Source organism: Neoarius graeffei, chromosome 3, assembly GCF_027579695.1.
Source record: "Neoarius graeffei isolate fNeoGra1 chromosome 3, fNeoGra1.pri, whole genome shotgun sequence".
NCBI lineage: Eukaryota > Metazoa > Chordata > Actinopteri > Siluriformes > Ariidae > Neoarius > Neoarius graeffei.
Genome location: NC_083571.1, coordinates 25,070,289 through 25,094,108, shown reverse-complemented (window position 1 = coordinate 25,094,108; position 23,820 = coordinate 25,070,289). Strand labels below are relative to the sequence as shown.

Here is a 23,820-nt window from a genome sequence, read left to right as displayed (position 1 = left end):
TCCACCTCCTGCTGCACTATACACATCGACTGGTCAGATTAATAAGCACGCCTGTTTAACAGATGACCTTTTATGTAACGATACACAAAGCTAGAGACTTTTTGTCAAGGGTGCAAACATGATATGCTGCATTACACATTTTGTTAGATGAGGATAAAGTTTCCTTTCATATCTACTGTATTAATTAACTAGCAATCTAGCTTGCTATACGTAATTACATTATGCTAGCTTCTGGTATTATTATTATTATTATTATTAGAATTTTTTGTCTCTGGGCAACAAAAACATGGAGCTTTTACTTGTCTAGTAGGTTAGCTAATAAGCTTATGATTTGTCCAACTATGTAAACAATGAACTGTAAAATTAATTCAAGTAGAAATATGGGCTTCCAAACTCCAAGACTGTTGAATTAACCTGAAATGATGAATTAAACCTTGCTGTATCGACTACCATGTAGATTAACATGAGAAACTTTAATGTGTAAAGTCCAGGTGGACACGAATACCTTAAAAGTTAACACTATGATTTTTGCCATGTACAAGGTTTACACACACACACACAAAACGGGATCAAGAGAGAATTTTTGCTCAGTACTATATATAGCGCAGTACATAACTTTGTGCTGCAAAATAAAACGAAATAGCTCTCCAAAGCTTTGGATGTTGCATACACACACACGACCACACAACCTCCCACCAAATGCGCAGTCATATTTAAGGCACGGCATGGAAATCGATATGACCGACAGCTGTCTGGAAAAATAGAAAGAATTCTCCAAAACTAAAACCACAATCTTGTTCTTTCTCCAGAAAGTGATGGTGAAACGGAAAAACTTGCGTGACCAAAACAACCCGATGGAAATAATCGACATTCAGCTAATATTTATGAGAGTTCAAACATCATGCATTTAAAAAAACAACAACAACAAAACAGCAAACTAACATTTGAGCAAAATAAGATGATAAACGAGAACATAAATAGAAATAAAAATGAAGAGGAAATATTCAAAAACAGCTCAACACTACAATTCACTTATTAAAACCTTGAGATAACAAACAAATACATTTTTAAAACCATTCAGTCTCTGGCTGAATCCCAAAAGGCTTTTCAATACCTACAGTATATAAGTGCACTACATAGTGTATAGGGTATGAAATTCTGGCTTCTATACCTTTTGCAGTGCTTTATGTTCTTTAAGGAGATCTGTTGCACTTTTCTTTTTATTCACTCACAGAATAATGCAGCATATTGTGCCTTCGATTATGGCCATATAGAGCAAAATAAACTCAAATTTGCAGGCACAAAAAAAGATTCAGAAATTAACCCCAAATAACTCACTACATGCTTGATAGTGCACTATACCGTATGTGCAACAGGGAGCCGTTTGGGACTCAGCCATAAAATTTCAAGGTGCATCTTAAATGACCTCCTATGCCCGATAAGTGCACTATATAGGTAATAAAAAGGGTCTAGATAATGCACTTGAGGTCTGATAGGAAGCCAAGTAGGTTTGAAAGATTCTCTGACTTTCTACATTTCCAAGCAAAACAGATAAAGGTTTAAATAATCATTGCTTACCACGCTTATCTTTGTATTTCCTCCGAAATGTTTGTCATCAGTGGCTGAATGTTTGTAGATAAAAAGACTAAAGTGCAAAACCGCTGATGTAAATATGCAACAGCCACGTCTTTCAGGTAACGGGTAACGTCTCAATCACGCTGTTAGATAATGGGATTTAGTTTAAAAAACAAACAAACAAACAGGTCAGTGTTTTTATCGCTAATTTATCTACCCAAGTTCTGCAAGTGGAACGCTCCACTTTGTACATTAAGCTAACGACTTTTTAATATTTGTTAATTGCAGTGCATGCTCATGCATGTGGTGATGAGAATTATTGCCATTAGAAGACTTTTGTCACAGAAATACGAAGCTTTACACAGAAATATAATCCAAATACCCCACAACATTCCGGTTTTATCAAAAGGAGATTTGTGCTCTTTTTTTTTTTTGAGATGTTATGAAATATAATTATGAATTATGTATAATGAAGTGTTCTTCATGACGATGGCCCAGGTTCCTATGGGCTTGGCAAATGTTCCAGTTCCTCTTCAATCTGGGTGCAAAAAGGCTTTATAACGTAGTGGGTTGACCAGCAGCTGTGGGGAATAAAAATTACATACAGGAGTTTATTATTATTATTATTATTAATACATTGACTACTACTACTTAATAATAATAGTAATAATAATAATAATAATAATAATAATAATACCACCCCAAATCAGAAAAAGTTGGGATGGTAGGGAAAATGCAAATAAAAAAATAAAGCAGTGATTTCTAAATGTACTACAGTCCACCGTACTTCCATAATGAAATATGCTCTTATCTGAATTGAGACGAGCTGCTCCGTACCTCTCCGAGCTTTGCGCGACCTCCCAGTCAGTCAGACGCAGTCAGACGCGCTGTCACTCCTGTTAGCAATGTAGCTAGGCTCAGCATGGCCAATGGTATTTTTTGGGGCTGTAGTTAGATGCGACCAAACTCTTCCCTGTTTTTCCTGTTTACATAGGTTTATATGACCAGTGATATGAAACAAGTTCAGTTACACAAATTGAAACGTAGCGATTTTCTATGCTATGGAAAGTCCGCACTATAATGACAGGCGTACTAACACCTTCTGCGCGCTTCGGCAGCGCATTGATATCTGAGCTCCGTATCAATGCGCTGCCGAAGCGCGCAGAAGGTGTTAGTACGCCTGTCATTATAGTGCGGACTTTCCATAGCATAGAAAATCGCTACGTTTCAATTTGTGTAACTGAACTTGTTTCATATCACTGGTCATATAAACCTATGTAAACAGGAAAAACGTGGAAGAGTTTGGTCGCATCTAACTACAGCCCCAAAAAATACCATTGGCCATGCTGAGCCTAGCTACATTGCTAACAGGAGTGACAGCGCGTCTGACTGCGTCTGACTGACTGGGAGGTCGCGCAAAGCTCGGAGAGGTACGGAGCAGCTCGTCTCAATTCAGATAAGAGCATATTTCATTATGGAAGTACGGTGGACTGTTCCTTTAACTTGTATTTCATTACAGACAGAATGAAACCAATATATTTCATGTTTTTTTTTCTGGTCAACTTCATTTCATTTGTAAATATACATCCATTCCTGCGTTTCAGGCCTGCAACACATTCCATAAAAAGTTGTGACGGGGGCAATTTAGGGCTAGGAATGAAGTAAAACAATGAAATAATGATGTGATTTGAAACAGGTGATGTCAACAGGTGATTGTAATCATGATTTGGAACTATACAAAATCAGTATCCAGGAAAGGACTAGTGTTTGAGGAGTAAAGATGGGCCGAGGATCTCCAGTTTGTCAACAAATATGTGAGAAAATTATTGAAATGTTTAAAAACAATGTTCCTCAAAGAAAGATAGGAAGGACTTTGGATATTTCACCCTCTATGGTGCATAATATCATTAAACAATTCAAGGAATCTGGAGGAACTTTGGTGTGTAAAGGGCAAAGGGCTCAAGCCTAATCTGAACACCCATGATCTCTGATCCCTCAGACGGCACTGCATCAAGAACTGTTATTCATCTATAGCTGATAGAACCACATGGGCTCAGGATTACTTTGGAAAACCTCTGTCAAGCTCTACAATACAGAGTTACATCCACAAATACCAGTTAAAACTTTACTGTGCAAAAATGAAGCCTTATGTTAACTGTATCCAGAAGCGTCGTTGACTTCTCTGGGCTCGGAGGCATCTGGGACGGACCATCACACAGTGGAAACGTGTATTGTGGTCCTTATTTCAAAAAGTGCAATTTTTCAGACTTTTTGACCAAAATATATATATTTTAAAAAAACCTCTCTATCATGTCCCCAGTACACGATGAAGCACAATGATAAATATGAAATGAACGTTAATCAAAATACACATAAAACACAACAGGACATACTGTTATTAATTTACTCACCACGTGATTTCATGTAGCATGAATGACAGTTGAGAACACCGTTCCGGATCCGGACATCGGTTCCTGTGCTCGTGTCACCAAGCAGCCCTTTACACACACCGCACTGGGACACACGCGTTCAAAAATAAACATGAGTCATTCCGAGCTGCTTGCATGTACACACCCACCCATACATGTAACGTATCTTACCTTAAAACACTGGACGTGGAAGCAAAGGCCCAAAGTGTCGATGATCATCGCGGCTCCTTTCCCCAGTGGCTGTGCACAGCTGGAGCACAGCCTCTTTGCACTCACTGACCTGCAGAATTCAGCATATTTTTATCAGAAATATCCCCATATATTTAAAGAATAACTTTAAGAAACACTCTGTTTGTCTAACCGTTTTGAAAACCTTCCTGTTAACTACTGTATTTAAGAAGAAAAATTACTTTAAAAAAACCATTATCTTTTTTTATCTCTAATAATATCTCATTCAGTAACACCCCCTTGAAAGTATTACATTTAATTCATATAAGGGTTTTTATACAGCTTATAATGATGTAAAATTAGGTATTGCGTTTTAGTGAATGATAAATTTAACCCCTTAAACATCCAGGTCAGTCAATGAGTCCAGACTTCAGTTCCTTTCTCTTGTCTTAATGAATAACTGAATAATAGGCTGGGAGTTTAAGGGCTTAATTTTTTTTATTTGTTTTGGTAATGGACTCAGATTTTTGCTGTATATTATACCACAGCGCTATTGAATTCTCTGGTCTGTTTGGACAGAAGGCGCTGATTAATTTTCTCTAACAGCAGCTCTGATAGGAGTTCCGAGGCAAGGTTTATACTGTAGTACAGTAATGTGTTCTTTCTAACACGTTAACAACTTCCACAGGGATTTGTATGGCGGACACTCCACTATTTAACTACAAACAGAAAATTGTAATCGCAGCTGAACTGCTGTGGTATAAGAGAAATAAAACACATCAGGATATGCGGTTATTGGAAAATAATCAACTATGGGAAGGTAGCAGGATCCCAGCTTTGCACTTGGCAACATCACACCACCCAGTCGTTAATTATTTCTGGGTAACAGCATTCATCCAGGTGTTTTATTCCTTAAAAGTACTTAAACAAAAAATACTATTACTACCACCACTACTACTACTACTAATAATAATAATGGCATTTGATAGAATTACTCATAGTGACTGAAGTTTCTATTATGTGCTGTATTGAAGTAGAGGAAATATTGCGTTGTGTTTGGATGTGTCACAAAGGCTTAGATTTCTCATCGTAATACTTGACTGTGTTTTTTCTATCTATCTATTTATTTCACACTGTGAAAATTTATATCATTCATCTGCCACATGCCTATCCAACACATCAGGAGCCGAGTCTTATCTCTCACTATACTCTATATGAATCGCTACATGAACTAAACCTAAGCACAATCCACAGGACCAGCTAGTAATTTAAGAACAAACAAAACATACGGTTTAAACTTGGAACATCAGGAAAATTTAAACTCCATCACCATGTGGTGGCTCAGCAACAATCTGCTTCAGTTAACATTTTGGGCAAATTTGTTACTCATTCTCATTTTTTCATCATTCAAGCAGAGGGGAACCATCAGGGCCTTCTAGGTTTTCAGAGAAGGCCCAAACATATCAGCATTTCAAATGTTATATTTAATTTCTTTCATTCTTTCATAATTTCATTATAATTATTCTCTTCTGATTCTAATTTAAGGGGTGGCACGGTGGTGTAGTGGTTAGCACTGTCGCCTCACAGCAAGAAGGTCCTGGGTTCGAGCCCTGTGGCCAGCGAGGGCCTTTCTGTGCGGAGTTTGCATGTTCTCCCCGTGTCCACGTGGGTTTCCTCCGGGTGCTCCGGTTTCCCCCACAGTCCAAAGACATGCAGGTTAGGTTAACTGGTGACTCTAAATTGACCGTAGGCGTGAATGTGAGTGTGAATGGTTGTCTGTGTCTATGTGCAGCCCTGTGATGACCTGGCGACTTGTCCAGGGTGTACCCCGCCTTTCGCCCGTAGTCAGCTGGGATAGACTCCAGCTTGCCTGCGACCCTGTAGAACAGGATAAAGCGGCTAGAGATAATGAGATGAGATGATTCTAATTTAGCCTCACTTTCTATCAAATTTGCTTCAGAAATGAAAGGGTTACTGTCCTGAAAACATTAAAATCGAGTTATCCAATGAGATTTGTTTGTTTGTCACCTCTAGGCTTAGAAGAGTTTAGAGCTGCTCACTCATTGGTTAGGACTTCATTGCCAGGACAGAAGGCCATGGCAGTGTATGTTTATGTAGGAAGTGACAGACGAATTAACCAATCAGATTTTGATTTATAGTTGGAGGGACCAAAAATTTAATCGCCATCAGCCTTCTCGAAGGCTAGCGCTAGCTTAACCATGAGTCGGCGCTGTCAGTGCAGCAGTGAAGTGACCTTCCAGCCGGTGTAGCGTTCATCAGTAGTGTTAGCGAATGCTAATAAAGCAGTCAAGCCAGTGCAAGTAGCAGAGGCTAACGACTGAGAAACTAAGATTTCAGTCTCCAGACTCTTCTTCCACGCTGCACGCTCACTACAGTATTTTTCACTCAGACTTCAGTATTCATTTCCCTCTGTAATTCACTTAGTTACTTTTAAAACCAACATCGACAGCTACACAAACGGAGCGACCTGGCAGCCTGCTGCTAATCCCTTGCAAAATCCTTTGCCCTGTTGTTTTTTTGGTGTCTGGCTAAGTTTTGGCTGAGCTCAAGTCCCAGCTCTAATAGTAACGGTTCGCCACTGCATTCAAATTTTAATAGTGCACTACAGTTTTCCAAGCACTAAAAATATACAACATCCACCATTTCAGATAAACTTAACTCATACTTTATTGTTGCATGAAATATATTTTCTGATTCTCTTGCTCAACCCTTAGTTGACTAATTTACACTGATTAGAGGACTTTGTTATAGGATATTATATAGTTAAGAAAGTTTTAAAGTAGTAGAACTAAAAGATAACGTGCAACAAATTAGGAAGATACTGAAACACATAAGCAGGCGTTATCTCAGAGCAGTGGATAAAAGAACAGATTGTGGACGTATACATCTGCTTACTCATTATACAACCCCGATTCCAAAAAAAGTTGGGACAAAGTGCAAATTGTAAAGAAAAACGGAATGCAATAATTTACAAATCTCAAAAACTGATATTGTATTCACAATAGAACATAGACAACATATCAAATGTCAAAAGTGAGACATTTTGAAATTTCATGCCAAATATTGGCTCATTTGAAATTTCATGACAGCAACACATCTCAAAAAAGTTGGGACAGGGGCAATAAGAGGCTGGAAAAGTTAAAGGTACAAAAAAGGAACAGCTGGAGGACCAAATTGCAACTCATTAGGTCAATTGGAAATAGGTCATTAACATGACTGGGTATAAAAAGAGCATCTTGGAGTGGCAGCGGCTCTCAGAAGTAAAGATGGGAAGAGGATCACCAATCCCCCTAATTCTGCGCCGACAAATAGTGGAGCAATATCAGAAAGGAGTTCGACAGTGTAAAATTGCAAAGAGTTTGAACATATCATCATCTACAGTGCATAATATCATCAAAAGATTCAGAGAATCTGGAAGAATCTCTGTGCGTAAGGGTCAAGGCCGGAAAACCATACTGGGTGCCCGTGATCTTCGGGCCCTTAGATGGCACTGCATCACATACAGGCATGCTTCTGTATTGGAAATCACAAAATGGGCTCAGGAATATTTCCAGAGAACATTATCTGTGAACGCAATTCACCGTGCCATCCGCCGTTGCCAGCTAAAACTCTATAGTTCAAAGAAGAAGCCGTACCTAAACATGATCCAGAAGCGCAGACATCTTCTCTGGGCCAAGGCTCATTTAAAATAGACTGTGGCAAAGTGGAAAACTGTTCTGTGGTCAGACGAATCAAAATTTGAAGTTCTTTATGGAAATCAGGGACGCCGTGTCATTCGGACTAAAGAGGAGAAGGACGACCCAAGTTGTTATCAGCGCTCAGTTCAGAAGCCTGCATCTCTGATGGTATGGGGTTGCATTAGTGCGTGTGGCATGGGCAGCTTACACATCTGGAAAGACACCATCAGTGCTGAAAGGTATATCCAGGTTCGAGAGCAACATATGCTCCCATCCAGACGACGTCTCTTTCAGGGAAGACCTTGCATTTTCCAGCATGACAATGCCAAACCACATACTGCATCAATTACAGCATCATGGCTGCGTAGAAGAAGGGTCCGGGTACTGAACTGGCCAGCCTGCAGTCCAGATCTTTCACCCATACAAAACATTTGGCGCATCATAAAACGGAAGATACGACAAAAAAGACCTAAGACAGTTGAGCAACTAGAATCCTACATTAGACAAGAATGGGTTAACATTCCTATCCCTAAACTTGAGCAACTTGTCTCCTCAGTCCCCAGACGTTTACAGACTGTTGTAAAGAGAAAAGGGGATGTCTCACAGTGGTAAACATGGCCTTGTCCCAACTTTTTTGAGATGTGTTGTTGTCATGAAATTTAAAATCACCTAATTTTTGTCTTTACATGATACATTTTCTCAGTTTAAACATTTGTCATCTATGTTCTATTCTGAATAAAATATGGAATTTTGAAACTTCCACATCATTGCATTCCGTTTTTATTTACAATTTGTACTTTGTCCCAACTTTTTTGGAATCGGGGTTGTAAACGATATCTCGATTCGGATTGGTCGGACGTTGTTGCTTATGCTTCTATAAGTATCTGCAGCTCTGACTAGTTCTGTCTGTAATTGAAATCACATGTTTACATTAATGTCCTTATTCTAATATGTTAACATTTCTTTATTACATGGCTTTGAATACTGAATTCTGATTGGTCAATTACAGCATTCAATAGATCGTTGCTTTAAATAACAGACTCTTGCTATGGACCATGTCATTAGTGGAAGCAATAAAATCATTTTTCATCATCAGGTCGCTGGACTGAAAGGAATCTCCAGTGTAAGCGCTTTGTAACCGCCAGCAGGTTTTCCACTACAGGAAAGTCCTCAGGACAGAGAAGACTACGGTTTTCAGTAACAAAACAAGCTGCATTGTTTTGTCTTATGAACGTCAAGAGAAAAAAAGAAAAGACAGATAGGGCTAAGAAGGACTGTTTATAGCTGTTATAACGTAAGTGATAAGTGAATTGTTTTGTCGAGATCCCACAACATTCGACATATCTATAAATTAATTTTTTTAAAATGCCATGTATTGTTCATTAATAAATTAAAATGATTTATGAGGAAGAAAACACTTCTGTATGTGTATATGGGAACAGTAACACCCTGTAAACCCCCCAAGTGTTTTTATTCCTTACACAGCAAACCAATCGTTAGTTCATTTATTGAAAAGTTTAGTCCTCTATACACACACAGGTTAACATTCTGTAACGGTCGGCAAATCCATACACTCTAGTAGTTAGTTACAACGTTAAGATTAGTTTTTAAGATTAAAAAAAAAAAAAAACGTAGCCAGTCCTATCAAGTGACTCCTTGTAGTTCCTGTACATCCTTATAGGGTTCAGGCTGCCGATGTACAGTTAAAGTCTTGAGAGTGACTTTAAATTTCAGTTAAGTGATGAAATAAAAGCAGTTTTGGTGGTGGAGCCAGTAGATCATGAAGTACACCACAAATATAAGAGCATGACCAAAAATCCATCACTGCATGCAAGAACGAGCATTGCTGACTGACATGATAGGAAATGCCTCACATGCAGTTGACTAGATGGTGCAAGCAATGGCTGTGTGTGTGTGTGTGTGTGTGTGTGTCCTACCTGTCTGAAGATGAGGATGATGTGTCTAGTGATGATGGAGATGTGTGTATCCCTAAAATGTGTTCGTACGACCCAGACCTGACCACATCAGGACGCAGACACACACACACACACACACACAAACGTACCAGACATACATACATATGAGAAAGCAAGCAGGTTTTTTTTTTTTTTGCTGTTGCTGGCTTGCTTTCATTTTCAGCCCATCATATAAGTTTAATAGCATCACGAATATGTCTGAAAGTCTTACAAACTATGAAATGAATAAAATAAAATAAATAAAAGCCACTAGACAACATTTTTTCTTTCAACTAAAAGTCCTTGGATGCATTTCGTAATCAAGTTCAAGCACAAATGCACACTGTGGGTATCAGAGCCAAGCCGATTCATATCCATAGCATTATGCATGCCCACATGCATGTCACACACACATGTACACACACCTCCTCATCCTGGGAGGCTGATTCTGTGAAAGGCTCACATTCCGGTCCAGGGAGGCTGTTTTTTTCCACTCTTGTCTGCTCTCTGATTTGCAGCTCCGAGACTCATCTGTATTGACATACATGTTAACTGGGTGTATTACTGTGTGTTTGTCTGTGTCTTTTAAATGTGCAAAAGTAAAAAAAAAAAAAACCCTAAACGTCCTGTCCTTTCAGTGCCACAAACTGAATGAATCAGCAACAGTACGACACTGAATGCTTTTATTGTGTGAACGAAAGAAGGTGAACATTTTGTTACTGTTACCCGGTTACTGTTTCACTAAAAGCACTGCATTCTTATATTCAGCTCATGTACAATCATCCTAATATTTTATGTACACTACCGTTCAAAAGTTTGGGGTCACCCAGACAATTTTGTGTTTTCCATGAAAAGTCACACTTTTATTTACCACCATAAGTTGTAAAATGAATAGAAAATATAGTCAAGACATTTTTCTGGCCATTTTGAGCATTTAATCGACCCCACAAATGTGATGCTCCAGAAACTCAATCTGCTCAAAGGAAGGTCAGTTTTATAGCTTCTCTAAAGAGCTCAACTGTTTTCAGCTGTGCTAACATGATTGTACAAGGGTTTTCTAATCCTCCATTAGCCTTCTGAGGCAATGAGCAAACACATTGTACCATTAGAACACTGGAGTGATAGTTGCTGGAAATGGGCCTCTATACACCTATGGAGATATTGCACCAAAAACCAGACATTTGCAGCTAGAATAGTCATTTACCACATTAGCAATGTATAGAGTATTTCTGATTAGTTTAAAGTGGTCTTCATTGAAAAGAACAGTGCTTTTCTTTCAAAAATAAGGGCATTTCAAAGTGACCCCAAACTTTTGAACGGTAGTATAATATATACAGTACCAGTCAAAAGTTTGTACACCTTCTAATTCAATGCTTTTTCTTTATTTTTTTAAAATTAAAAGACGCTTCATGTCTTAAAGTAATGATGGACGTCGTTTCTCTTTACTTAGTTGTTCGGTTCTTGACATAATATGGATTACTACAGTTGTGGTGTTGAATAAGGCTATTTGCTGTATTTTTATTATTTACTATTTGATCTCAAATGCATTAAGAAGGCAAGAAACTCGTCCACTCATTATCTTTTCACGAGGCACATCTGTTAATTGAAAAGTGTGACTACCTCATGAAGCTGGATAAGTTAATGCCCATAGAGATCTTGCAGTCACGTGACCGGAAAGTACACAACCGCCATCGTGTCGGTCAAAAACACCGCTGAATACTGCTGCACTCATGTACAGAATGGATCAATTTCAACCGACGGACTACACGGCTCATTTTTCTAATGAACAGATAACTAGATATATGTCTAAAATAAACGATCTACAGATTTGTGACCCTTATGGCTTTCCGGACGGAGTTTTCACGACCGGATTTTGAACTGCCAGCGGAATACCCGGACGTGTATGATTACCTCATCAACTTTCCCTCGCTGTTCAGTGGTGAAGCACTGCATGCTTATAAATCTCTGGACAGTTATCTTTACAGAAATTCAGGATTTGTCAGCGACTCAGATGTGGCATCTTGTAAACAAGAAAATGATCCTCACTGGATGGGTAAGTCACTTAAGTACTGAGTATAGCACTGACCAGCCGATTATAGAATAGAATAAGGTAATTCCAAATCGTCCGTGTTGTTTACATGGATCTGGTGTTGGAGAGGTAGAGGCTTGGCAGTGGAGATTTGAGTAGCTGTTTTCTGAGCTTAGTCAACAGGCCGGCTCTGCCTGTAGCCTCGCTTTTGCTTCGGCTCCCGGCGCCGCCTCCTTCGCTTTGCTTCCAATAACAATCCACGGAGACCCCGCTGGTCTCGCAATCTGGTCTCGTCCGGAATGTTTTTTTTTTTTCTCGTCCGGAATGTTGTGCATGCGATGGAAATCGCTACAAACCGTCATTTTCTGCTGGAAACCAATGTCCAGTAAGTCCATACGGTTGTAGTGGATATTGAAGTCCGGTACAGACGAACAACACGCAAAAATACACACAAAAAACATTAAAAACGTGCACAGGTAGGGAGAGCTTGTAGCCGCAGCCGTTGTAGTAGAATTGTATATAGTAGGGTTTTCCAGAAGAAAAGGTAGAAGTAAAAGCAGAAGTAGAACCAGAAGTAGAAGGCGGAATATGGCGTTTGACCTACAAGATGGCGTCTGTCACAATCTGGATCGGCTGTGACGTCACATGCAAGATCTCTTGTTCCACAATGTAGAAAACAGTCAAAATACAGGGTGTTCCAAAAAAAATTGACATCATTTCACAATCTAATAACTTTGCCAATTCTCGTTCAGTTGACCTCAAATTTTAACAGCATGTGTGGAAACATGTCAAAATTTTATGTTTAATGTTTTTGGTTTTTATCTTTTTAGGTATAGAAATGCCATTCAGTGGAAAAGAAAAGGCGTTTTGTGTGTTAAGAGTACGCTCGAACAAGACTGTGCAGCGTGCATTTATGAGAGAATTCTCTAAAAATGCACTAACTGCAATCCAGATTTGGACACGGCACAAAAAGTTCAAAGAGGAAGGCTGTGTGTGTGTGTGTGTGTGTGTGCGCGCGCGCGCAGGGCAAAAGGATCTGGACGACCACTGGCGTCGGAAAAGACGGTCGAGTGGGTTCGTGAATATTGAAAATTTGTGAAATCGTACATGGAATCTACATACCTTTTGAATTTCTTGTTCAAATTTTGAGGAATAAATCTTATATTGCTCAACATTAAGCCTGTTCAGTTTCATTTGCCTAGACTGTGTAGTTTCTGGGATATTTACATCTCAAATAATATCATCTCATCTCATTATCTCTAGCCGCTTTATCCTGTTCTACAGGGTCGCAGGCAAGCTGGAGCCTATCCCAGCTGACTACGGGCGAAAGGCGGGGTACACCCTGGACAATTTTTTGAAACACCCTGTACAAAAAAACAACAACAAAAAAAACCCTATGAATGAGTAAAGTAGGGGTGTACAAACCTTTGACTGGTACTACAGTATATGCCATTTTGTGGAATAATATCCCATTAGTAATTGTCTTATAATAGGACATAATTGACCTTTTTAAATACATAATTAAGCAATAATGGATTAAAAATTAATTTAAACATAAATACTTAATGCTTTTTTAAGCTCAAAGAAGTAAAATAAACGAGTAAAGTAAAATCAATTGATACAATTTATGCAATAATTGCATTTCAACTTGCCCTGGATTTCAGTGCATCACTATATATATATATATAATTTGTGGATACACAGTAATTTTTTGTCATTGATATTTAGACATAGTTCCTTTACATGAAAAAAACCCAAACCCTTCTTTAAAGCCCTCCTAAAAACAAACAAAAATCACCTGTTTGGCTGAATCTCATACAACTTCCTATGAACTAAATATGTTCACTACAGAGGGTATTAAATATTAATATTATAACTAATACAAGGCTTCTTTTGAGATTTACCGACAGAAAATGTCTATATAATTAATGTAAAGTATGGCACAAATTCTATACATACAGTATAATTAGTTTTTGTGTCAAGAAAAACATCTTAAACATTCCAATGTGGATCTTTTTTTTTTTTGCGTTAGTATATCTGAGTTTCATTCAGACAGCCCACCCTCTGTGAACTGCAGCTGTGGTGTAGCTGACTGATTCTCCTGATGTTCTGCTCTTTCATCGTTCTGTTGTGGAGGCGACGCTGCTTCTGTTTCATCAGACCTGTAAGTGAAGAAGAGTCACAGATCTTTATTTGGAACGTAGACTCTCTACAGACAGTCAATGAAGCATCTATAAACTGTCAATATCTTGCCAGGCGACTCATCAATCAGCCTATATATACACAGTGCCTTGCAAAAGTATTCATCCCCCTTGGTGTTTGTCCTGTTTTGTCGCATTACAAGCTGGAATTAAAATGGATTTTGGAGGGTTAGCACCATTTGATTTACACAACATGCCTACCACTTTAAAGGTTGTGACATCACGAGAGGTTGGCTGGCTCTCAGCAGGACCCTTCAATCAGTGCAAGGACACAAAGGTTAAAATAAATCAAGATTTTTAATGTTATGCCAGGAGATTAAACAGAAAAGGTATCTCAAAATCCAATGTTCAAACGAAGATGGATTCCCAAAAGTCAAACTCAAACAAAGTATCTGGCTTTAGAACAACAAAATTATAGGCGGGTTTCCTTCAGTCCAATATCCTTTTCACAGAACAAACAAAATCTTCTGCCTTACTTTGAGCCCAGTCAACAATCCCTGTAGTCTTCGGCCCAGTGGCAGTCCAGTAGCAGGCGTTCATAACACAGGCAAGTATTTCAGTGAAAAATCCCTCAGGTAAGAATTCCAGATAAGCATTTCGATGAATACTCCGCCCAGCAGGATCCACTCAGCAGAAGAGTCCATGAACCTCACTCCTCTCTCCTCCACCTTCACACTGAGAGTTTTGAGCTCTCACAAAGCCCTCTTACTCATTAGGCCCTCATTGGCCACAATGTGTTGCCGTGTTGTGTGCTGGGGGGTGAAGTTCCCAACTCCACCACCAGATGGAGTTATAGCTGCCAGTGGTTGGAGCCATCTGCGTGGAATATAGCGCCCCTCCAAGACGCAGCCTCTCGGGATGTCACAAGGTGAAAATTGTTTTTTTTTATTGTGACACAGACAATAATTAAGATGAAAAAAAAAACAGAAATCTGGAGTGTGCAGAGGTATTCACCCCTTTCGTATGAAACCCCTAAATAAGAGCTGCTCCAACCAATTCACTTCATAAGTCACATAATTAGTTGATTAAGAGCCACCTGTGCGCAATCAAAGTGTCACATGATCTGTCACATGATGTCTGTATAAATCAACCTGTTCTGGAAGGACCCTGACTCTGCAACATTACTAAGCAAGCAACATGAAAACCAAGGAGCCTCCAAACAGGTCAGAGACAAAGTTGTGGAGAAGTATAGATCAGGGTTGGGTTATAAAAAATATCCCAAACTTTGAATATCCCAGGGAGCACCATTAAATCCATTATAGCAAAATGGAAAGAATATGGCGCCACTACAAACCTGACAAGAGAAGGCCGCCTACCAAAACTCACAGACAGAGCAAGGAGGGCATTAATCAGAGATGCAACAAAGACACCAAAGAGAACACTGAAGGAGCTGCAAAGATCCACAGCGGAGATGGGAGTATCTGTCCATAGGACCACTTTAAGCTGTACACTCCACAGAGTGGGGCTTTATGGAAGAGTGGACAGAAAAAAGCCACTGCTGAAGACAACACGTTTGGAGTTTGCCCAACAGCATGTGGCAGACTCCCCAAACACATGGAAGAAGATTCTCTGGTCAAATGAGACTAAAATTGAACTTCTTGCCCATCATGGGAAATGTCATGTGTGGCACAAACCCAACACCCTGAGAACGCCATTCCTACAGTGAAGCATGGTGGTGGCAGCATCATGCTGTGGGGATGTTTTTCATCTGCAGGGACAGGAACGCTGGTCAGGATTGAAGGAAAGATGGATGGCACTAAATGCAGGGCAATTCTGGAGGAAAACCTGTTTGAGTCAGCCAAAGGTTTCAGACTGGGATGAAGGTTCACGGTCCAGCAGGACAATGACCCTAAACATACTGCTAAAGTGACACTGGAGTGGTTTAAAGGGAAACATTTAAAATGTCTTGGAATGGTCTAATCAAAGCCCAGACCTCAATCCAATTGAGAATCTGTGGCATAACTTGAAGATTGCTGTACACCAACGCAACCCATCTACCTTGAAGCAGTTTTTCCTTGAGGAATGGGCAAAAATCCCAGTGGCTAGATGTTCTAAGCTAATAGAGATGTACCCCAAGAGACTTGCAGCTGTAAATGCAGCAAAAGGTGGCTCTACAAAGTATTGACTTTGAGGGGGTGAATACCTATGCACACTCCAGATTTCTGTTTTTTCATCTTAATTATTGTGTCACAATAAAACAACTATTTTCACCTTTAAAGTGGTAGGCAGTTCAGCCATTTCTAGATGTCTAAGAACAAACTCATTTATACTGATCTCAAATTGAAAGCAACTACAATTAAATTCCCTAGTCAACTATTCAAAATATCCAATCCTTGCAAAGAAACACATTCAGTTAATAACGTTGGTAAATTTTCTCAGTGCTCTGTATTACAATGTATTTAATATAATCCAAGCAATATAATGTTATCTGAACAAGTATGCAGTTTACAGACTCTAAAACTATAAGATATGAGCCACCTGTTCTGGTATCAAAGGTCACCTATTGTGCTGTGTTGATATTGATAAGGCTGGCTGTTGACTGGTACACAATAGCTGGTCATTGATTGCTAATGTTACAGAGTCTTAGATTAAAATCAATTTACAAATAATTAATACTGAGCATTAATTGAAATTTTATTTAAAATTGAGGAAGAAACATGTCTCCTAACCTACTTGAGCCTTATTGAAGCATTTATTAACCCTCAAATATCAGTTATATGAAAGTATATCAAAAATTTTAATTTGGTGAAAATGGATTTTTTAAACCCCTGTAGTTTAAAAATACTTGAGAGACACAGAACAAAAATTTGTAAATATAAAATATGGGTCTTGGGGATTACTGAAAAAAATTTACAAGTTCCTAACTGCTATCCCACATTGGATTTCTTGCTACTGAAAATGGCATGTTTTAGAAATCGGCGAATTTCAAAACCCTATTACAGACAAACTAGGAATAGTGGAGACTTGGTAAAACTGAAATTGGTAGATATTTCCATGTAGATTTGAATAACATTCTTCGTTTAAGCATTACTGCCACAGGCAAGCTTCCAGAATGAGTTAAAAATGCAAAAAATGCAAATTTGTCTTTAATTTCCTTGTTAAAATCACCATCTAATATACAATGACCATTGAAATTCTAAGTTGAAGCTTGTAGTACAAGACATTGAGTCTCTCTGTGCAAAATTTTAGGTTTCTATCTTGCATAATAAAGATTATATTGCACTTTGAAATATGTATGTTTTGAGCAAAAAACAAAAAAATGGAAAAATTCAAATGCCTGTATCTCTGAAACTATTGGTGATAGGAAGCTCAAGTTTTGGGGATTAACTTCTTTTAATAGTATCTCTGAGCCCTCCAAATTTCACTGAAATCTGAGATGGTCAAGCATAACCTCTTGTTGATTTGGCATGGAATGACCCTTCTCATTTAAACCAAAAAGTTCACCTTTTTCTCATCCATCCACAAAACATTTTTCCAATAGCCTTCTGGCTTGTCCAAGTGATCTTTAGCAAACTGCAGATGAGCAGCAATGTTCTTTTTGGAGAGGAGTGTCTTTCTCCTTGCAACCCTGCCATGCACACCATTGTTGTTCAGTGTTCTCCTGATGGTGGACTCATGAACATTAACATTAGCCAATGTGAGAGAAGCCTTCAGTTGCTTAGAAGTTACCCTGGGGTCCTTTGTGACCTCGCCGACTATTACACGCCTTGCTCTTGGAGTGACCTTTGTTGGTCGACCACTCCTGGGGAGGGTAACAATGGTCTTGAATTTCCTCCATTTGTACACAATCTGTCTGACTGTGGATTGGTGGAGTCCAAACTCTTGAGAGATGGTTTTGTAACCTTTTCCAGCCTGATGAGCATCAACAACCCTTTTTCTGAGGTCCTCAGGAAGCTCCTTTGTTCGTGCCATGATACACTTCCACAAACATGTGCTGTGAAGATCAGACTTTGATAGATCCCTGTTCTTTAAATAAAACAGGGTGCCCACTCACACCTGATTGTTATCCCATTGATTGAAAACACCTGACTCTAATTTCACCTTCAAATTAACTGCTAATCCTAGATGTTCACATACTTTTGCCACTCACAGATATGCAATACTGGATCCATCCATCGATCCATAGCAGCTTATCCTGTACAGCAGACCTGGGCATTTTATGACCTGCGGGCCGCATCCGGCCCTTTGGTTCATTCTGACCGGCCCGCATAAGGTTAATTAGAAATTACAAAATAAACGTATTTTCTAATTTTACCTCATGCATGGACTGAATGTGCATTGCTTTTATTTTGAAGTTGTGTTCAACAAAAATGCAATGCGCGCGACATGAACATGACATGAAATCCCACGAAACCTAATCCCGCGATAGCTATTTCCTTAATTTGTCCAGACCAACCACAAACTTGTACGTCATCCTTCAAACGGTCCAGCCAATCACATAGTGTGACATCACCAGCAGGCGCCGGAGCCCGAGCCGATCTGTAGATCTGATACCTCCACCGAATTGAGGTTGTTGCGAGCAGGTCACAAGAAGACTTTAGCCCCCAAAATGTCCGCAAAAAGAAGAAAGGTAGATGCCGAATGCAGGGCTTTCAACAAAACATGGACTGCTAAGTATTTATTTACTGAAGTCAGAGATGAAGCTGTGTGTTTAGTTTGCAGAGAGCAGATCCGAAAAACTGAAAAACGCCAAATGAGGTGATTAGACTACAAATGTGGGCATCATTATTATAATATGATGTATCTTGCTTGATATTTGGAGTAGAAAGACAATATTGTGATGTCTTTATTGTGTTTTGGGGTGAATGTCTCATCTCATTATCTCTAGCCGCTTTATCCTTCTACAGGGTCGCAGGCAAGCTGGAGCCTATCCCAGCTGACTACGGGCGAAAGGCAGGGTACACCCTGGACAAGTCGCCAGGTCATCACAGGGCTGACACATAGACACAGACAACCATTCACACTCACATTCACACCTATGGTCAATTTAGAGTCACCAGTTAACCTAACCTGCATGTCTTTGGACTGTGGGGGAAACCGGAGCACCCGGAGGAAACCCACGCGGACACGGGGAGAACATGCAAACTCCACACAGAAAGGCCCTCGCTGGCCCCGGGGCTCGAACCCAGGACCTTCTTGCTGTGAGGCAACAGCGCTAACCACTACACCACCGTGCCGCCCCTGGGGTGAATGTGACTGAAAAAAAAAATGGTACAAATGTTCACATTTTGTTAACCATTGTTTTGGGAAATTTGATTGAATGAATGACATTTTTTGTAAGGCAACCTCGTTTTTTCCATACTCTTACCAGTTTGTAAAAACAATGTTATTTACTGCTTTATATAAAGAAATACAATTAATATGATGCAGAATTTAGTTCAGCCTTTTGGTCCAGCCCTCCACAAAATTTTCTGTTTCTCATATGGCTCCATGGAAAAAATAATTGCCCACCCCTGCTGTACAGGGTTGTGGGCAAGCTGGAGCCTATCCCAGCTGACTATGGGCAAGAGGCGGGGTACACCCTGGACAAGTCGCCAGGTCATCACAGGGCTGACACAGAGACAAACAACCATTCACAATCACACCTATGGTTAATTTAGAGCCACCAATTAGCCTAACCTGCATGTCTTTGGGGGAAACTGGAGCACCCAGAGGAAACCCACGCAGATACGGGGAGAACATGCAAACTCCAGACAGAAAGGCCCTTGTTGGCCGCTGGGCTCGAACTCAGGACCTTCTTGCTGTGAGGCAACAGTGATAACCACTACACCACCGTGCCGACCGTAATATTGGATCATTTCCCTCAATAAATAAATGACCAAGTACAATATTTTTTGTCTCATTTGTTTAACTGGGTTCTCTTTATCTACTTTTAGGACTTGTGTGAAAATCTGATGATGTTTTAGGTCATATTTATGCAGAAATTCAGAACATTCTAAAGGGTTCACAAACTTTCAAGCACTACTGTAAAGGAGATAAGTGGATAAAAGGTCTGCTGACTGAATTACTAAATGTACATTTTTAAAAAGAGGATGACTTTTTGTCTTATTTAGTTTATCAAAAGGATCAAAACTGCTCTGTCAGATTAGATCGAGACCACTGACGAATTCTCAAATCATATTCTCTATCAGATTGAGGTCTTGGTATTGATTGGGCTATTCAAAAACCTTCAGGTACTTGGTTTTGAATTTGAACCGCTTCAGTCTAGCCGTGGTAGTGCGCTTAGAGTTGTTTCCTGTTGGAAATCGAACCTCCAACCCTATCTCAAGTTTCTTGCAGACTCGAACAGAGTTCCTTTTGTATTGCCCTGTATTTGGCTCCATCCTTCTTGTCCTTAACCCTCCAGTTTTTCAGGCCCTGCTGAGGAAAGCATTCTCATAAGATGCTACCTCACCATGCTTCACTGTGGGGATGTGACCTGAAAGGGGGGGGGGGGGGGGGGGGGGGGGGGATATATTCTTTTAGTTATTTCTGTTTCTTTTAAATACTTGATAACAAAGTGATATACACTACCGTTCAAAAGTTTGTGGTCACCCAGACAATTTTGTGTTTTCCATGAAAAGTCACACTTTTATTTACCACCATAAGTTGTAAAATGAATAGAAAATATAGTCAAGACATTTTTCTGGCCATTTTGAGCATTTAATCGACCCCACAAATGTGATGCTCCAGAAACTCAATCTGCTCAAAGGAAGGTCAGTTTTATAGCTTCTCTAAAGAGCTCAACTGTTTTCAGCTGTGCTAACATGATTGTACAAGGGTTTTCTAATCATCCATTAGCCTTCTGAGGCAATGAGCAAACACATTGTACCATTAGAACACTGGAGTGAGAGTTGCTGGAAATGGGCCTCTATACACCTATGGAGATATTGCACCAAAAACCAGACATTTGCAGCTAGAATAGTCATTTACCACATTAGCAATGTATAGAGTGTATTTCTGATTAGTTTAAAGTGATCTTCATTGAAAAGAACAGTGCTTTTCTTTCAAAAATAAGGACATTTCAAAGTGACCCCAAACTTTTGAACGGTAGTGTATCTGACTTGATGCGCTCCGCCATTTTGTTTTTCTCTACACAAAGCATATGAGCTGATATCCTAGTCGTAGAGTAGCCAATCAATCAGTGTGCAATTGCTCATATCCAGTGAATATACTGTATATATGAACTCTTAATACTGTGCATTTTGTACTACAGTGCTGCTGAATGCTTGATTCTGATTGGATTTGGAAAAACGTTGTGTCTTAAGTAAGATAACACATTTCAGGATGAGCTCTTACTGGAAAATAATCAACTTCTGAGCTGGAAAAGATTCCCTCGAGCACCTTCATTTAATCATCCAAATAAAGAGTTATCAAGGTATATATTTGAGACCTGTAATCATGCTTGCCTTTACATTTTTCTACATTATAAAACAGCAGTGTCAATCAATCATACAGCCCGCTGGAAAGGTCCAGTGCAATAAAGGTTCTAATCCTTGGTCTAAATTCAACCCATCTTGTGGACTGAAACAGAATTGAAAGATTTTTTTTAAGTGATTGCCCCCTGTTATTCCACTAGGGGGCCATATAGAACAAACAATTCAGATCCATGAACAACACCATCAAAATGTGCTAATGAAATGTGATTCTTCATTAGAAGGCTAAAACGTTGAGATATAATCCCAGTTATATTCATTTCATTTCCAGGGTGTAACACTACAAGTTGTGGAACAGTTCAAGATCGGGGATGTTGAATATTTGACTTGTGTATGGCGTATGGTGTGTGTATGGTATGGTATGCTCTGTATGGTAAATCTATAATTTGGAACATCTTGTTAATAGTAATTAATTGCAGTTTGTTCATTTGTTTTGTACGTGTTATATGTTCAATCCATTGGGCATTCAGAATGACAGCAGTGTAGATCAATCGACACATTTAAGAGTGAATGTTGATGTCTTTTTGGCTAATACATTTTTTTTGTTCTAGCCCACTTGACTCTGGACTGAGTATAATGATTTTGACACTCCTGCTCTAAAATGACTGTGTTGTCGATATTCACTCTCTCACCTCTGTTCTAAACCATTTCTCTGGTTCACCTTGGTGTCTTTCTCCAGCATTTCCTGCTTCCTCTCCCAGTCAGCCAATGACAACACAATGGTGTTATGAGGGACTGTGGAAGTAGGTGGAGCTTCTGTCACACCAGAGGATGAGTGTGGGGTCAGTGGGGTCACCGTTTCCTCCAAGATCCGTTGCTCCTATTCAGAACCCGTCGCTAATCAGTTAAGTATGATAACGTGGAAAAAGTCTGCACCGTTATAACTGTTATGTCTGAGAAATGGAGGGATGTCCAGATGTACCTCTTCATGGTGTTTCCTTTCTTCTTCTTCAACCTCGCGCTGAGCTTTCTCCCACTCCTGCTTCAGTCTCTCCTGTTCCTGCTGATACTTCTCCTGCAGGGACAGACAGATCAAAATCAATCCGAGTTCCAGTAATGTTTTAAACGGCCTCGCTGACTTCCCTTGCAATTTATGCTACAGTGATCTCCATCCATTATCCATAACCGCTTATCCTGTCCAGGGTTGCTGGCAAGCTGGAGCCTATCCCAGCTGACTATGGGCGAGAGGCGGGGTACACCCTGGACAAGTCGCCAGGTCATCGCAGGGCTGACACATAGAGGCAAACAACCATTCACACTCACATTCACACCTACGGTCAATTTAGAGCCACCGATTAGCCTAACCTGCACGTCTTTGGACTGTGGGGGAAACCGGAGCACCCAGAGGAAACCCACGCAGACAAGGGGAGAACATGCAAACGCCGCACAGAAAGGCCCTCGTCAGCCACTAGGCTCGAACCCAGAACCTCCTTACTGTGAGGCGACAATGGTAATCACTACACCACCGTGCCACCCCGCTACAGTGATCTTTTACCCGAAAATAATATTTTATTAGTACCTAGACCTCCCCACACCGTTCATTTCGCTCACAATTCTAAGGATATGGGCCAAAACATAAATCTCTACTTATTTCCTGTTTAAAACTGACAAACTTCAAGTCACATCGCAATATTCCACAATATTATATACATGTAACACAACTGTAAATCAGCCCTGTGATGACCTGGCGACTTGTCCAGGGTGTACCCCACCTTTCGCCCGTAGTCAGCTGGGATAGGCTCCAGCTTGCCTGCGACCCTGTAGAAGGATAAAGCGGCTACAGATAATGAGATGAGATGAGACAACTGTAAATCGAAAATAAAAATGTGTGTCGTTCTTTCATCTCATCTCATTATCTCTAGCCGCTTTATCCTGTTCTACAGGGTCGCAGGCAAGCTGGAGCCTATCCCAGCTGACTACGGGCGAAAGGCAGGGTACACCCTGGACAAGTAGCCAGGTCACAGGGCTGACACATAGACACAGACAACCATTCACACTCACACCTACGGTCAATTTAGAGTCACCAGTTAACCTAACCTGCATGTCTTTGGACTGTGGGGGAAACCAGAGCACCTGGAGGAAACCCACGCGGACACGGGGAGAACATGTATACTCCGCACAGAAAGGCCCTCGTTGGCCACGGGGCTTGAACCCAGGACCTTCTTACTGTGAGGCGGCAGCGCTAACCACTACACCACCGTGCCGCCCGTGTCGTTCTTTAATAAATAAATATTGTAATCAATGGCAAATTGATCACAACTAACAGAAAACTCTATCACATCAATTATACATTTTCATTGTTAAATAACTTCTTTAATCTGGTTATTATTAGCCTCAGCTGTTACTATAA

At 40.0% G+C, this 23,820-nt stretch overlaps 1 protein-coding gene across 10 annotated transcripts in view; it reads right to left on the bottom strand.

Annotated features, from left to right (window-relative positions):
- Nucleotides 1–893: 893 nt before the first annotated feature.
- The window catches only part of limch1a (LIM and calponin homology domains 1a), a 169,631-nt gene continuing 146,704 nt past the window's right edge, over nt 894–23,820 (bottom strand). For 7 of the 10 annotated variants that reach the window (XM_060916533.1, XM_060916536.1, XM_060916539.1 and 4 more), the window contains 8 exons: nt 22,393–22,485; nt 22,103–22,290; nt 13,916–14,016; nt 10,251–10,356; nt 9,808–9,885; nt 4,176–4,284; nt 3,987–4,089; nt 894–2,156 (listed from right to left, as the gene is read on the bottom strand). In XM_060916533.1, coding sequence (XP_060772516.1) covers nt 2,131–2,156; nt 3,987–4,089; nt 4,176–4,284; nt 9,808–9,885; nt 10,251–10,356; nt 13,916–14,016; nt 22,103–22,290; nt 22,393–22,485 — 804 coding nt within the window. In that variant the 3' untranslated portion in view covers nt 894–2,130. The remainder of the gene's footprint in view (nt 2,157–3,986; nt 4,090–4,175; nt 4,285–9,807; nt 9,886–10,250; nt 10,357–13,915; nt 14,017–22,102; nt 22,291–22,392; nt 22,486–23,820) is intronic. The other 3 variants (XM_060916541.1, XM_060916540.1, XM_060916542.1) reach the window with 2 other exon arrangements.